This window comes from Prionailurus bengalensis, chromosome D2, assembly GCF_016509475.1.
Source record: "Prionailurus bengalensis isolate Pbe53 chromosome D2, Fcat_Pben_1.1_paternal_pri, whole genome shotgun sequence".
NCBI classification, from domain to species: Eukaryota; Metazoa; Chordata; class Mammalia; order Carnivora; family Felidae; genus Prionailurus; species Prionailurus bengalensis.
The window spans coordinates 61,429,143-61,444,780 of NC_057351.1; the positions used below are offsets into that span (position 1 = coordinate 61,429,143).

At 54.8% G+C, this 15,638-nt stretch overlaps 1 protein-coding gene and 1 long non-coding RNA gene across 8 annotated transcripts in view; one reads left to right on the top strand and one right to left on the bottom strand.

Moving 5' to 3' along the window:
• Window positions 1–15,638, bottom strand: part of SH3PXD2A (SH3 and PX domains 2A) — a 242,221-nt gene that overhangs the window by 51,568 nt on the left and 175,015 nt on the right. For 4 of the 7 annotated variants that reach the window (XM_043597433.1, XM_043597430.1, XM_043597434.1 and 1 more), the window contains 2 exons: window positions 13,332–13,376; window positions 6,649–6,780 (listed from right to left, as the gene is read on the bottom strand). In XM_043597433.1, coding sequence (XP_043453368.1) covers window positions 6,649–6,780; window positions 13,332–13,376 — 177 coding nt within the window. The remainder of the gene's footprint in view (window positions 1–6,648; window positions 6,781–13,331; window positions 13,377–15,638) is intronic. The other 3 variants (XM_043597432.1, XM_043597436.1, XM_043597437.1) reach the window with 1 other exon arrangement.
• LOC122493214 lies at window positions 1,705–3,521 on the top strand. The gene is made up of 2 exons (XR_006299844.1): window positions 1,705–2,175; window positions 2,737–3,521. It is a non-coding gene; the product is annotated as an uncharacterized LOC122493214 (long non-coding RNA).

The following is a 15,638-nucleotide window of genomic DNA, read 5'->3' on the forward strand; positions in this document are numbered from 1 at the left end:
ATGGCCCCATCCTTCCTCCCCCTCCACTGCCGCCCAGCTTCCACTTTCTTCATCAGGACGCACCCGCCAGAGGTGGCCCCACCAGGCGCACCCCTCCACCCCTTCATGTGGACCTAGAGTTCCTTTGCATCTCTGCCTACCTAACCTCCTTCTAAGGCCCAGCGCGATGCCTCCAATTCCTCCAGGCAGCCTTCCTTGACTCTGCTAGTCTCCTACCACACCCAGTGCTTCAGCTCTGCACCACGCAACAGGGTCACTGCGGGACAGCCAGCATGAGGATGTCATGGGTGAGCCACTCCTCTTCCCTCAGCCTTGCTCGAAGCTTGTGGCCCTGTGAGAGTATGGTCTCTGGGTCACCAATGGGAACTTACTTTTTTCTCCAACTCCTTTCCTGTCACAGACTGGGGCAAGGACAGCTACCCAAGTCAGGGCTCTAAAGTTGCGACTCTGGTCTCCAACATGGTTTCTGGCCTTCGCTACCCTGCAGCAAGCTCCCTGCTTGCCCTACCCACCTTGCAAACCATCAGGGCTGAGGGAATCCTTAACACTACTGAGTGCAATCCATTCTCTGGCCAGGCAGGGAAATGGAGGCCATAGAGGAAAACTGGCCTACTGTGGGCGCCAAGATCAATCTGTGGCATAGCTGCCCTAGTCCAGCAGTCTTCCTGGCGACCAGCACGTCCTGAGCACTTCCTGTGTGCCAGGCCCTGTACTAAGCACGGAATTCCTTTCAAATCAGCATACATTGACCCTATAGCTGTGGGTACAATTATGCCCATTTTAAAGGCAAGGAAACTGATGCTCAGGAGACCCAAGTAACTTTCTCAGACTCACCACCAGCAAGTACCAAGTGAAGATGAAAACCAGGCTTGTCTAAGTTGAAGCCATATCTTATGTTGCTAGGCCGTCCTGCAATCCCATTCTCAAAACAATCTCCAGTCTGCAATATATAAAGCTGTGCTGAGAGGGCCCAAGGCAGAATTAGGATGCTAGCTTTTGATCTTGGATCTATGCTCTGTGGCCCTTTCCCTCGCAGGCAAAGCGGACGACACCTGCCTGCCAGAGATAGTCTGCAATGCAGACTGTGGTTAACCTGCCTTTTTAGAAACAGCCTATCCTATCTTTATTGGGTTATCTCTTTTGTAGGGTAGCATGGCAATCTGAATTAGCAGTCAGGTGGTTTCTTAGTAAGCACATAATCTAAGCAGAAGACATAGAAGATACATAAGAGAAGTCCACTAAAGACACTGTAAACTCTGTGAAGCCACCCCAGCCTGACAATACAGTCCACCCCTTAAGTACCCAGAATGCTCACATCGATTAGAGCCTAAGCTTCATAAAGGCAGGAAACTTATGGGTACGCACCAAACTAGCATGGGGACTGGGATAAAGGAGGTATTCAAGAATTGTGAAATATACGAATGAGTGAATAAATGAACACTATGTAGATTCTCCCTTATAAGCTCACTTAGAACCAGTTATAACAATGTTCAAGAAGAAACAGCTAAATAACAGAAGAGATACAATCTCAGTGTTAGAAAGAAATTCTAACTCACAAAATATATGGTTGAAGAATGCAGTATCTTTGTCGATACAAAACTATCATATGACACAAAAATCTGCAAGCTTATCAGTTTGTCTTTATAATAAATATATTTAGCAAATAATAAATGGTTCTACTTTATTAGCCCCCTCCCCCAAAAGCCCATGCAGTGTTTATCACTGCCCCCTTCTACTCATGAGGAAACAAAGTGATTCCTATTTACATCACAAAGTTAGGGTAATATTCGATCTTCAACCTACTATTCAGATTCCTGATTCTTTGTTTCTCCACCACACACACAGCTGCTGAACAAGTAAATAGTTTGCAGCCCAACATGTTTTAGGGTACTTTACCCCTCTGCATCTCCTTTCTTTAAAAGCTGCTCTCCATCAGCCACTGCTGAGGAGGCTGGTGAGGTAGCCAGATTTATACCCCATGACACTTCTGGACACAGCTGATTGGCCTGGGGCTGGCCACCTCATGGAAGGTCTGCTGATTGGCTGGCCAGTAACCAATCAGATTCAGATTCAAACTTGAAATTTTGAACTCCGAGAACCAGGAGCCACAGTCCATTGGTGGCAGTTGTCTCAACTGAAAAGCCATGTAGTCTGGTCCTGACAGAGCAATAGCAGGTGAACGGGCTGCTGTTATAAGTGAACAGGAAGGGAATGGAGGTTGGTCTGCAGTGAGAAGACTGCAGGGGGGCTTTAAATCTATATGGTACACCCAAGAGAGAGACAGAGAGATGATCTGGCTTGTGCCGACTTTCTGGTTCCCAGCTCCTGTGAGGCTGGGATGCCCCTCACATCCTTGGGTTCAGGGAGATTTCCCTGCATCCTTTCAGTAGTCTCTTGAGCAAGTCTGAGTGGATTTCTGTCCTCTGCTCACTACTCAGTTGGTACCAAAGCATTGATTTTGGAGGAGACTGAGATGTGCAGACTCCCCAAGGCTCAGTTTTGTCACCTGTACAATTTCTTACCTGGGTGGACCAGCGGAGCTCAAAATTCCTTGCCAGCATGATTTGATGCTAGTCCTATAGCTATGTGCCCCTGAGGAAGTGTGAGAACTCCCAGGGTTATCATGCTGATACCAGGAAAGAAATGAAGACTCAGAGAAGGAAAGGTGAGGCAGGAAAACAATGAGCCATCTGTTGACTCATATCCTCACATCCTCCCCCGACCTTTATTCCTAAGAAGGAGGAAGCAATCCTGGCAAGTTGGAGATCAGCAACCAGAGCAACGGAGACCTTGCCATCACCACTCTACAAGATATCCCACCAGATTATAGCTGCATGAAGGTGAAGCCAGTGTGGTCTTTGGGGCACAAGAATGTCCTACAAAGGAGGCATCTCAGGGGATGCTGTGTATGTGAAGGGTAGAGGGTGGAGGGGTTCCCAAGGACAAGACAACAGTGGCTGTTGCACAACCTTGCTGGTTGTCAAAGCAAGCAAAGCTGTTGAATCTTTCTGCGAGATTTGTCCCTGTTTATCAAAGGAGAAAAAGAGTCCTTTCTGGCTGGGCCCCAGGCCCACTGCTTGATCAAAAAGGCTTTCCCTGAAGCCACCCACTTTGGGTGTTCTTGACTTCTGCCCACCTCCATTCCCTGGAATAGGCTTGTCCTCGGTGCAGTGGGCACCCTCCTGAGATCCTCTCAGCTGGCGCTTGCCCCCAAGTTCAAAGGAACAATTAACAACACGAGTTCCCACTACCTATGACCACCATGTTGGAAGGTGGGACACAGAGTCCTCCTCCTTCAAAGATGTTACAGGGAGACCTGTGGTCATCTCAACCAGCCCGTCTCTCCCCCAACATGCAACGCCACCAGCTCCTGGTGATCCTACCCGGGATGGGACGGTTCTCACCCTCCTCCTATGTCCTCTGTAGAGGGCAGAGATCCCAGCTGTTGGACTCGAAGAAAATGACTTAACCTCTTAGCCTGTTACTTCAGCCTCAAAATTGTTAAAGGGCCTTCTACCGCATAGGGTCATTCCCTGATTCTGTTAAAATGATACTCATGAAATGGCCCCTGGCGTTTACTTTTTACTGACTCTGAATTGCCTTCCAGACACATCTCTCTCTAGACCAAGGAGATTACATCCCCCAAAGCTGGGGGCTGGCACAACGATACCCCAAATCACTTGCTGGCTATGGTCCCAGCCAGAGGGCTTGGATGAACAGGCAGAGCCAAAGGCTGGTGGACCCCTCTACGAACACTCTACTCGAGGAACTTCCAGCCAAGAGAGAAGGGGACACAGGCAGAGTCCTGGCTCTTGGTGGGCAAAGCAAGGCCCTGGGCAGGGGGACAGGGGGGAATGGTGCTAACTGGGGCTGCTGCCCCAACCACTGGAGTGGAAATGCCTCAACACGCCCACTGTGTCCCAAGGTCAGAGGCATAACAATTGGGTCTTTGTTACAGAGTTCAAAAGCCTCACTCACCACTCCTCCCAAAGCCAGCTTACAGGATGCACAACATGCCTCCCCTCCCCCACCTCAGCCACCCAGCTTCCTTGAAGTGGGACACCACTGTCCCAAGGATCTGCAGTTTGGTCCTTCTGCTTTCTCCTCTCCACCCACTTAGATTCTCTATTTAAACTGGTTGTACACTCCAGGCCTCCCGGTTTCTGACAGCAATGGACAGCGTGGGTTTGCATGGTGGACATAGCACTCCAAGGTCCCTGTGCAGACATCTGCTGGTAAGCAGTAATCTCCACCAAGAATAAAGACACAAAGTCCTAGAGAAATCAAAAAACCACCTCAAGGGAGGCTCTCTACCAGACACCTAGGGCCCTACACAGTCTCCCAGCCAGAGTTCAGACCTGGGAGAGGGCTCAGGGAGGTCATTACTCCAGTTCCTGTTTCCAAACAGCCACCAAATTATCTCCATTTTACAGAAGGGATAACAGAGGCCCAGAGGAATTAAGGGATCTGAAGCTACCCAGCCTCAGCCACTGGTGGGGCAGAATCCTGCTTCTAGGGCCAGCAGCTCCCTCAGAGGGGGTATGTGTCAGACTGGACTGCTCTGGGGAGTCAGGCTGCTGGAGCCCCCCTCACACAGCCATCGGGACTCCTCAGAGGAGGAGGTGCCTCTACACTTTTTCCAGGTGCGCTCTCCCCCACGGCTAGGCAGGGCTTCCAAGCATTCCTAGGGTCCTGAGTGTGGGATGGGAAGGTAGAGGGAGGATGTCTGCCCCTGGGAATCAGTCTCAAGCATGTGGACTTCCTTTTGTGTGGGGGTCTTCCCCATCCTGGCCAGTGGCTGGTGTGCAGAAACATGGGGGCTCACTCCTCCTGCTGGGCTATATAGCCGTACTGGTGACACAGGCAGGTGAAATGGCACAAGGCTCCCTAAGCCAGAACTCTATTTCTGAGCAGCCCTGACCCTATGTAGAGAAGTGGGCCCATTTTTCCCCTTGGAGCAAGCTCCAGAAACATCTGTCTCAGCTGCTGCCTCCAATTCTACCATCAGAGATCCCTTCCTTTGGCTCTCGACGTACTCAGGGTTTCCAGAGCCAGGCCCCTGTGACAATGCCTGCTTCCCTGGGGCAGGCATGGGAAGTGGGGCTGGGGAGGTAGGCCTGGTACTGTGACAAAGGCTGAAGACAAAACCTATGCAGGAAAGAGACCAGTGTGGGCACCTGGGGGTGAAAGGCTCACGCCTTAAGCTAGGGGTGTAGCTCCACGGGGTGGGGAATGCCACTGCCAACCACCTTGCCAATGACACCAGGTACAATGACAAAGCCTGACCTCTCTGAAGGGTCTGTGAAGACCCCAGACCCAGGAGGGCCAGGAGTCAGACCTGTGCTAGTATCACAGGTCTGTTCTCAAGGGAGCACAGTTCCTGAGCCTCCTGCAGCAGGAAGCTGAGCTCACCTCCCCCAGGAGGCCTGCTGGGATTTCCTCAGCGTCTCTACAGCTACTTGCTGCCCATAGGCATAGGAATCGGGGGCCTGGGAATGCCCCCCATTCTGTTCTGCTTTTGCCCTGAGGTCACTCACTAGCTCACTTCCCCACAGTCCATCTGTGCCTCAGTTACTCTGTCTACAGAGGGAGTACAGTCACCTTTTGGTCGACCTTCCTTTCAGGGTTCAAAATATTGGAAGGGAAGGGAGTCGGACAGGAAAAGGAAAACAGGGCCCTCCCCTCTGGGAGTGTCCAAATACAGCCCAAAGAGGATCCTGTGCAAGGGACCTTCCCTGGCAGCTAACTGAAACCAAAACAAAACACCCTAGGAACCAACTGAAGCCCCAGCAGGATATGGGGAAACCGCTAATGGATGTCCCAGCCCTGCCCCTCAGACAGACCCAGGCCCTCCCTTTTTCCACCTGCAGAGATGTCTGCTGCCAAGGGCACCAAGGCACTTGTGTTCACCTGGTGAGAACCGTGCAACCAGGGGCCCCAGATAGCCATCGGCAGGGCCCGGACGAGACAAAGCCTCAGCTTGCAAGGATAGGGCGACTGCTGTGGGGCCCTCCCTGGCTCCCTTATCCCCTTGCCTGGGCCCTCTTCCCAGGTCCTGGCAGCCTTCAGCTCTGCACGGGCAGTCAGCTCCCCACCCGGACACTAGCCAACCCCCACAGGCCTGGCCTTTCCTCAGACAAGGCGCCAGGGGCCCAAGAACCCTGGCCCTTACAGTGACGTCGTGGCCTGCCTTCCCCACCAGAGAGTCAGCGGCCACAGAGCCCAGTCTTTTTGCCTGGACCCTGGCTTGGACGATGGTGCCAACAGGGGATGCTGCCCTAAGGTGCCCCCGAGCTGGGAGCTACCTTCCCTGTGGCCTCAGTGGGCACGGGGACCCTGAACAGAGGCTGGGAACCTTGCACCGGCGGCTGCCACCCTGCCCTTGCATGCACACAAGCCGGTTAATTTCCCCGAGCTGGAGAGACATTCTTCCACCACCAGGCAAAGTGCTGGCCTGCAGCCCAAACCAACAGGGGAAACTTCAGCCTCCTCGGCCCTCTCCCCACCAGATGGAAATAACGTACAGCTGCAGAGGTGGGGGAGGAGGTAGGGAACAAAACCAGCCAACCGTCAGTCCGTCTGTCTGTCTGTCTGTCTGTCTGTCCGTCCGTCCGTCCCGGGAGCCAGCGCGGCCGTCTGGGCACTCACCGCTCTCGTTCTTCTCGATGACATCCACCACCTCCCCGGCCTGCAGGCTCAGCTCCGAGTTCTCCTGCTTCTTATAGTTGGACACCACCACGTACTGTTCCAGGATCATGGGCTCGGCGTTGGTGTCGGCACCTGGCGAGGGCAGAAAGCACGCGGTGAGCCAGCGGCCGGCCATGGCCCCGCGGCCGGGGCGCCCCCTGTCCATCGGCCTCGGGGGAGGCTGTTCCGTCGCCAGCGCCGCTGCCGCTCCAAGGGGCCGCCCGCAGCCAGGGCTCGCAGCTCTCCGGGCCCCAAGGACAGGCCATATAGCAAGGCCCCACACCGGCCCGCTGTGCCGCGGGGACCGGGGGACATGGGGAGCCGGGCCGGAGTGGAGGGGGGGGACAGCCGGGGACGAGCGGAGGCCCTGGAAACTCAGAGGAAGAGCCTGCCGCTGCGATGAGTCAGTCACAGCCCGGCACGAGCGAGCAGCAGGAGAGGCCTGGTGCGGACGTGGTCTCCCCAGACCCCTCGGCCGGCAGGGGCGGGACGGGAGGGCCGCCCATGAGGGCTGAGGCCGAGCCGAGCAGAGGGAGAAAGGCAAGGCAAGGCAAGGAGGAGGGCTCGTGCCTCTCCCCCAGCCCCTGTGAACCCAGAGAAAAAGAGAGGCAGCGGTCCTCCCCTCGGGAGGGAGAGGGAGCGAGCAGGAGAGAAGTCTCCACAGCCCGGGCCCAGGCGAGAAGTCAAGAGGGTTTGAGGCCGCCAATCACTGGGGTTTACTCGCAACCCTTAAATAGAAACACATGAGACCCATCGAATGAGGAGCCAGGGGTGGAGGCAGGGGAGGGGGAGGAGGGCCGAGACTGTTTACTTGAAACCCAAGAAGAAAGTCCCAGCGCCAGCAGCCGGTGAGCCCAGCCCGCCCCCTGCCAGCTTTTCCTCAAGTTCGGCTCCGTCTGCCCCTCGGCTCACCAAGGCGCTGCCACAGAGCCCAAGGGCCTGGTGCAGACAGACCAGTCTTAGGCCTGCTTCACTCCGGCCACATGCAGACTGATTCAGTCTCCCTCTGTCTTTTAGGGCTGGGCCTTGTGGTCAGGCTCCAGGAAGCCTCCAGCCACCCTCTCTGGCAGTTGAGGGGGTCAAAAGGTGGGGCTCTGCAAAAGGAGGGCAGGCGGGCTGGAGCTCCCAGGAGCAAGCAACTTCTCTGCCCCTCTCAGTCAGGAGACCAGTGCAATATTCATTAAGCAAGCACCAGGCTGAAAGGTGGACAGACTGGGTGCCCGTCTTGGCTTCCTGGCTGTGTGGCAGTGGACGTGCTGCTTAAACCTCTCCATGTCTCACTATTTCCATCACCACCACTAGGGGTGGAGATGCAGACGAAACGCCTAAAACAGGACCTGCCCTGCCAGGAGCTGAAAGGATCCACAAACCAGAGACCTATTGGTTACCTCTTACAGGAAGCCTTCCCAGACCACCCCCAGCCCAAAGGGAATGTCTAGCACACTTTAACTATGTGTCTACCATCCTATATACCTGCCAATCTCCTGGAAGCCTGGGGAATTCACACCACCTGCATGGCTACAGTAATGGCTGAGGGTCCCTGGGTTCCATATGGTTCCCTGATGCTTTAGCCTACAGCCACATTCGTTACACACCTGAGTCTAACTTGGTAAACATTCTGTGTCAGGCATGGACACTGTCCCATTTTATCCTTTTCACCTTCCCATTTCACAAAAGACAACCCAGTGGCCCAGAGAGGACAAGACACTTGCCTTAGCTCACACAGCTGCCATGGAGAGAACCAAACAGTGTTTCAGGTTCAAGCCCATCTCTCTTTCCATTACAGAATGGCCGCTGATTTCTATTTCTAGACACCCATTCTTCTAACACAATGATCCTCAACTTGGCCCTACAAAATCGCCCGGGGAGCTTTTAAAGAATACTGATGCCTGGGTCTCACTTCCAGAGGTCCAGCTTTAATTGGTCTGGGGTATTTTTTAGAACCCCCTCCTCTCCCATGGTTCCCGTGCACGGCCAGGGGAGAGAAGCACTGCTTAGACCTTTGGGTCTTTCTATGAAGAAGGCTCCATGCAACCCAGGGCGGGGAGCAATGGAAGGAAAGAAACCCACTACCCCTGGTGGTTTCCTCCCATAGGGTGTGGGCCCTACAGCCCCAGCTCGGCCCTTTGGAGACCAGGAAGGGACCCTGTACCTGCCGAGTCCTGCCACATGGATGTGCACACGCACAGCTCCACTAAAGCCAGGATTGTATTTCAGGCAGAAATGCGACCAACAGCTGGGCAGCAGGGCCAACCCATTCTGCACTCAGATGGGGCCAGCCTTTGAGCCTGTCCCTGCCCACCAGGCATGGTGCTGACAGAGGCTCCCTCCCACTGTGCCCCTGGGGGGACACCAGTGCCCCTGTGGCCAAGAGCACTTCTTCAGTGCACCCAACACAAAAAGGGCCAGCCCCTGCCCTGTGAGACACAGGGGCTCCCCTTCCAGTTTGTGGGAAAGAAAAACTCCCGATACAAACAGAAAAGAGGAGTTCCCAGAGGCTTAGAGAGCTTCCAAATCCCAAGAGCCCAGATTATACTGACAATTAACAGCAGGCCCTCAGTGCTCACTCACGGTCAGCACTATGCCAAGCACCTGACTGCATCATTTTGCCCTCTCACTGGATCCTCACAACAACCCTATGTGGTAGGATCTGTCAAAGACCCATTTTACACATAGGCAGACTGAGGCTCATGAAGGTAAGCAATTTTCCTAAGGTCACAGAGTTGGGACTTGAACCCAAGCTCACCAGACATGGTCTCTTGTGTTCTGAACTTCTCTACCATTTGCTACCTACAGACAGCCACTGATCCTCGGTTTCCAAAGGGACCCTGCCTCACCCTATCTTCACACACCTGGCACAAGGTTGGTGTTTAATAGAGACTGGAGTGTGGGTTCCTCGTTGACTGCTGCTACATCTGTTGGGCAGGCCACAGGGCCCATTAGGTAGCAGGCATTCAGCAAGTGTTTGCAAAATGAATGAATGAAATGAACAAATGGGCGGAGATAGGAACAGAGTGATTTAGTGGTTTGTTTTGAGCCAATACAGATAAACCAGGCAAGGCCTCATCTCTGAAATTCAGGGAAGCTAGACAACTATGTAAAGGAAAAAGGGGAGATGGGGAAACAGAGGACAGAGGAGCAAGGAGTGACGAGCTTGTGGCCAGAAGCTGCTAGAGAGGACAAGCAGGGGTGATGGGGAATGGAGAGACTTCAGCTTATTTTAATCCAAGCCAAGGAAATCTGAGGCAAGATTTCAAAGAGGGGAAAAATTCCGCCCCCCTCCCCCCAACCCCTTGGAAAATTGGCCTAAGCTTTCTGAAGACTGACATTTTGGGACACAGGTAGAAAAGTTAAGAGAGTGTTCTCCAGGGTTTCCAGAGCACAAGAAGACAGGCGATGGCACTTCCTGGAAGCTAGTCCAAAGGCTGTGGGATGGACAGATGGACACACAGACACTCTGCGCTCCTGGCTGCTCTCCCCTCCCCCAGCACATGCAGGCTCCCAGCTCACTCTGGCATCTGCCTCTTAGGGTGTTGCCTGCCCAGGGCTGCCTGGGCAGGCATGAGCTGGGAGCAGGTATCCAGATGAGAAACCACTCGGCAGGCGGGCCGGTGGGTGATGTCATCCCACAAAGGCTGCTTTGGATCCCCTCCCAGCCAAGGCCTGGAAAATTGGGGGCTGGAGAAGTCGGCCCAAAGGAGGAGGAAGGGCAGGGGCAGTGGATGGAGCCTCTGGTCTTTAGATGGGAAGGGTTTGACAGAAGCATGGTGAAGGGGTGTACTTCTTCTTCTAGAGAGAGACCCTTTCCCAGGTTGGAAGGGGACTTTGCAACAGTCTCATCCAGGGATGGGCCCCTTGTTATTCAGAGCCCCTAGCTGGATCTGCTAGGGCTCTGGCAGTTCCCCGGAGCCCTGCTCACACCTGCATTCCTCCTACTACCACCTGGATGGACCCCTGGCTCTTGCCTGATCCTCGCTGCCAACTTAAACTTCTAAATGAGGCTTTTGCCAAGTCAGTCCTCTGCTCCAACACCTTCAATGGGTCCCTGTTGCCTCCAGAATAAAGGCCAAATTCAAGCTCAGTCTTTCTGACAATTTGAGTCCCCCAAGTTCCCTGACACATAGCTGCCCCCCCCGCCCCCCGCCCCGGGCCATCCCAGGCAACATTCATGATTCAATACACATGTACTGAGGGCACTGTGTGCCCACCACACTGTTTTATGTAGGTTTTTACTTCCAAGCCTTTGCCTTAGCTGTTCTCCCTGCCTGGAATGCCTTCCCTTCTTTTACCAACTCCAATTCTACCTAACCATCTCTGACCCTCCAGGAGTCACCTGATTTTTCCAGCTGCAGGGTTCACTCCTGTCCTCTGCTGGATTTCTTGTGGGGCACTGTGCCCCAATCAGACTGTGTGCTTTAGACCAGAGTCTCCCTGATGAGAGTACATGCCCAGGACTGGCACTGGCCTCAACTGTCTGAAATTCATGATGTGAAAGCATAAAATTCGAGTCTGAGATCCAGTCCTGCTTTGCCCTTACTAGCTCTGTGACCCTGGGGAAGACACTTAACCTCTCTGAGCTTTAGCTTCCTCATTTGTAAACAGGTACAGTACAAGTACCTACTTCAATGGGCTGTTCTGCGCATGGAATGAGGTGACAAGATTAATGTCCTAAGTAAACTACAGACAGTGTTTATAAAACAAACAGGAAATGGGATATTTGGGGGGAAGCGGGACGGTTTCAGATTCCCCTGCAGCCTCAGAATCAGCAGGCGGCTCAGGGCAAGGGCCACACGTGCCAGGAAAAGGGTGGCTGCGGTTGTGTCCCTGAAACATGCCTCTGTCCAACCCCACCTCCAGGCAAGCACTGTTTACTTGCCAGCTAGAGACCGGGTCTGAGCCCCCCTGGGCCCACTCTGGGGGAGATGCCAGGCTATGCAGCCCGAGGAATCTTACCTACAAGGATCCCCCACATCTGCCCCTTACTGTCTCATGTACTCTCTGACATTCCAGATGGGGAAACCAAGGCCCGGAGAAAGCTGGCAACTTGCCCAAGACTCCAGCCCTGAACTCCAAGTCTGGCTGGTTTTTCCCAGCCCACACTGCTTCCCCTCAGCTTCTCACTCCAAACAGCTGGGCTCATCCTGAGAAGCCAAGCCCTGTGATAGCCCCCACCCCAGGCTCCCCATGTTGTCCTTGACCCCCTCCCCTCCCCCCCCACCCACGAAACCCTGGCATCCGACCAAAGGTCTCTCTAGCCCCTCACAACGGGTTCCTCTCAGGCTGGACTCAGCCTGCCGGCTCCTCCATAGGCCCCTGGGCGGCCAGGCTATACGTTTCATGAATAAAATGTATAGTTGTGGGCCAAGTGGGTTCTGGCTCACTGGCTCGTGGAGAGGGGAAAAAGGGACAGAAGCCCAGTGATTAGTCAGGCCCAGGCCCTCGTCACAGACAACACTAGAAGGATGGCTGCAAGGAGCGTGGGTCAGGGAAGGGGTCCTCCTGCCTGTTGCCTTTCTCCTCTGGCCCCCTCCCAAAACGTCGACCCCCCATGTTCTTACCCACAGCTGTGGTGGGGTGGGGCCAAGCCTCTGGCTGACTGACAGTGGGGGCTGGCCCAGCCCCTCTGACCTCTGACCCTTCTGCCTTGTTCCCCAGCTCCCAAGCTTCAATCTCTGCTACATGTTTGGGCAGAATGTGTGTGTGTGTGTGTGTGTGTGTGTGCGCGCGCGCGCGCGCGCGCACGCGCGCGTGCGTGTACGTGCGTGTGTGTGAGGTAGCACTCTCAGAAATGGAGGGGCTCCTAGAAGACCTTCTGGAATTCCCATCCCTCTGCCTGCCACCATCTCCCTCTAGCAGCTGAGAACCCTGCTGTCTAGGTTTCTCTCCCACTGGCCAGTAAGACCAGGGAAGCCCCTGATCCCCAGCCCAGCTCTGCCTAGGCACAAGGCACAGGCCCAAGTCCCTGAGGCCCAATCCTGGGCCACGAAGCCCAAAGCCTGGCAAGGCCACTGAGGCAGAGGCAGCTCTAAGCTCTGGGGCTCAGAGGCTGTGACAGCAGTCACAGGATTCCCTAACCTGCTGCAGCTCCCCAGTGAGGGCCCCTGGAAACCAGGCTGGGTTGGGGGCAGGGAGGGGCTGCTGAGACTTCAGCTCTCTGCCTCAAGGTAACTGCCTGAAGTGGGACTGACCATCTTTGGCTGGCCCACCTCACAGGGATGACCAGCTGAGTTCACGTACAGGATGATGGTAGCCTCACCATCACCTGAGCACCTTCTCTGTGCCAGGCTCCCTGGGAGGGGGCAGTGCATTGCTGAGGGAGGTTAAGTTTACACAGCCAGGACATGGCAGAGCTGGGAACAAACCCGTACCTCTGGGTCCGAAATGCATCTGTTTACACACTGTGCTATGTGGTCATCACCCATCTAAGCCTCCAAGGTTGGACTTGGGGCCTAGAGAGGGTTGTAAGGAAGGCAGCGAGTACGGCTAGCGGAAGAGCAAGAGGGGGCCCAGGGGACGGCCGGCATGCCGACAAAGGGCTGCTACGCATCACAGGGAAGCATGCGGACCGCGGCCGGCGGGCACCGGCTCCCACACGTGCGTGCCCCCGGACACACATGCTCACACACATGCACTCAGGGCAGTACCTGTCACGTCCTTCTTGGGAGACTCAGCCCAGCTGGAGAGCCACACTTCCGAGTCCCCCGAGAGCAAGCAGCAGCAGGAGAGAGAGGAGAATCAGAGGAGGAGAGAGAACCGTTAGGCAGGCAGGAGGTCCACCGGGCAAGTGGCTGCAGGCGCCGCTTTGGGCTGGCGGCGGAAGGCGGGGGAGGGGAGGGGAGTGATTTCCTGGCCCTGGGCTGGCTGCTGGGCGTGGGCCTGAGTGATTACAGAGGAGCTGGGACACAGCCGGCTGGGACGGACGGGATAATGAGGTGTCTGCCGAAACGCAGGAATCCTCTGGAGCACAGAGAATCCTACACAATCCCCGCCTGGAACTGGGCCCGCGGGTTATCACTGCCCTGGAGAAAGCAGCCTGGACCTTTCTCTCTGGCCATGTGGGTGGGTGGCTGGCCGCACAGGGCCTGGTGGCTCCAAGGATCCTCACCAGGCCAGCAGGCTCAGCAGCCTGGACCTGGACCCTCAGACATCAGGGTTGGAGAGCCCAAGGCCAGTCTCCAGTCTTGAGGCCCCACACCACTGAGCTCTGATGTCTTGTCCAGCTCTTGACCCAGACCTACCCAATGAGGAAGACAGGCCCTGGCAGAATGGAAGGAAGAAGACTCATTTAGAGTCTCATGCCCCAATTCCAACCCAGAAGGCCTGGGACCTGTAGTGACCATCAGAGATGGGGTCTCTATCTCAGGCTCAGACAGTCATGTCTGATCTGGACCTCAGTTTCCTTATCTGTGAAATGAGGTTAGAAGTTATCCTTCTGCCAAGACAGAGGAGTAAAGTCAAAGCGCCTAAAAGGACATATGTAATACGATAACATTATAATGAGGCAGATAGCTCTTAGCCTGATCAACGGTGTGAACAACTCCAGAGTATCAGAGAGTCAACATGTTAAAAGCACTGACAGTCTACCCAGAGTATATAGTGCTTCATTCACTCGACAGTCCCTTGAGGTGGGTATGCATTTTTCGCCCCATTTTACAGGGGAGGAGACTGGCCCAGGTTCCCACAAGCACAGAGTAACAGAGCCGGAAATGGAACCAGGTCTGGGATCACCCCGGGCTGCTGCTTTCTCTGCTGAACTTCTCATCGCCTCCGAAAGAGCACAGCGTTGGCTGCAGTGGGGCCGGTAAGAAGCAAACACTGAGATGCGAGTCTGAGAGGCACCCAGTGCTGGCCCGGAGAGCTGCCTGACCCAGTGACAGTAAAGATAATCATAACAGCAGCAAAGGTTCATGTAGCATTTATTGTACACCAAGAGTCACGCTGAGCCCTGAAATATAGTAACTCCTTTGTTTTCCAGAATAATCCTACAATGGTTAGGTACTCCCTCCAGTTTGCAGATGAGCAAAATTAACCAGAGAGGTTAAGTAACTTGCCCAAGGTCACACAGCTAGTACGGTGTCCACCTGGTGTGGGGCTACAGACTCCAGGTGATCAGTTGATGCTAGTCATAAATTAAAGCACCTAATTCCCCCTTACTCAGCAAGTCACTTCCTGCTCTCATTGTAAACCAGCAGTGAGGGGCTCTGGTAGAGGGGTTTAGTGACTCTGGAGTCTGACTGTGCAGATTCTCCCCTTGGAGAGACTTACTTAACCTCCTTGAACCTGTTCCCTCCCTTGTAAAAACTGACACAGATGACATATTTACTTTCTAGGTTGCTACAAGGGTTAAATGACGTAATGCGCAAAAAGTACTCAGTGTAGTGCCTACCACAGTCAGTGCTCAACGACGGTTCGCTACCATCAGCAACATCTCCCAGAAGCTTCGTTCAAACCAACCTTAGGGCACCAGGAAAACCCTACTGGAGTCACAAGGACGAGAACCAGACGGTGTTCGATACTGGATGTGCCGAGAAGACGCTAGCACCCAGTCAGAGAGGCCTTCCCATTGACACCCCCAAACACGAGGTCAGCTGGGATCGGGGGTGGAGGGACTCTGGAAGACTGCACCCCAAAGACAAACATTCCACGGCCAGAGTCTCTCACCTGGACTCGCAGCCAGAAGCTTCCTGGGCAGCAGGAGCTATGCGGGCCCGACTTTCATGCCCTGGTAGGGCTGACACAAGGTAGGCACACCTCTGAGGCTTGAAGCTGGTGTGGCCTGAACTCCAAATGGGGAGGGCCTCATTACCTGGTGCCACGCCTTGCTGGGGCTCTAACTCCCTTTTGCTGTACCCCAAATGCGGCCCAGTGGTCTGCCACCCAGCAAGGCCATTCTCACCACCCCGCAGGCCCAGCACCAGGCCCACTCCAGCCCCATCTGGCCCCACTCAGCC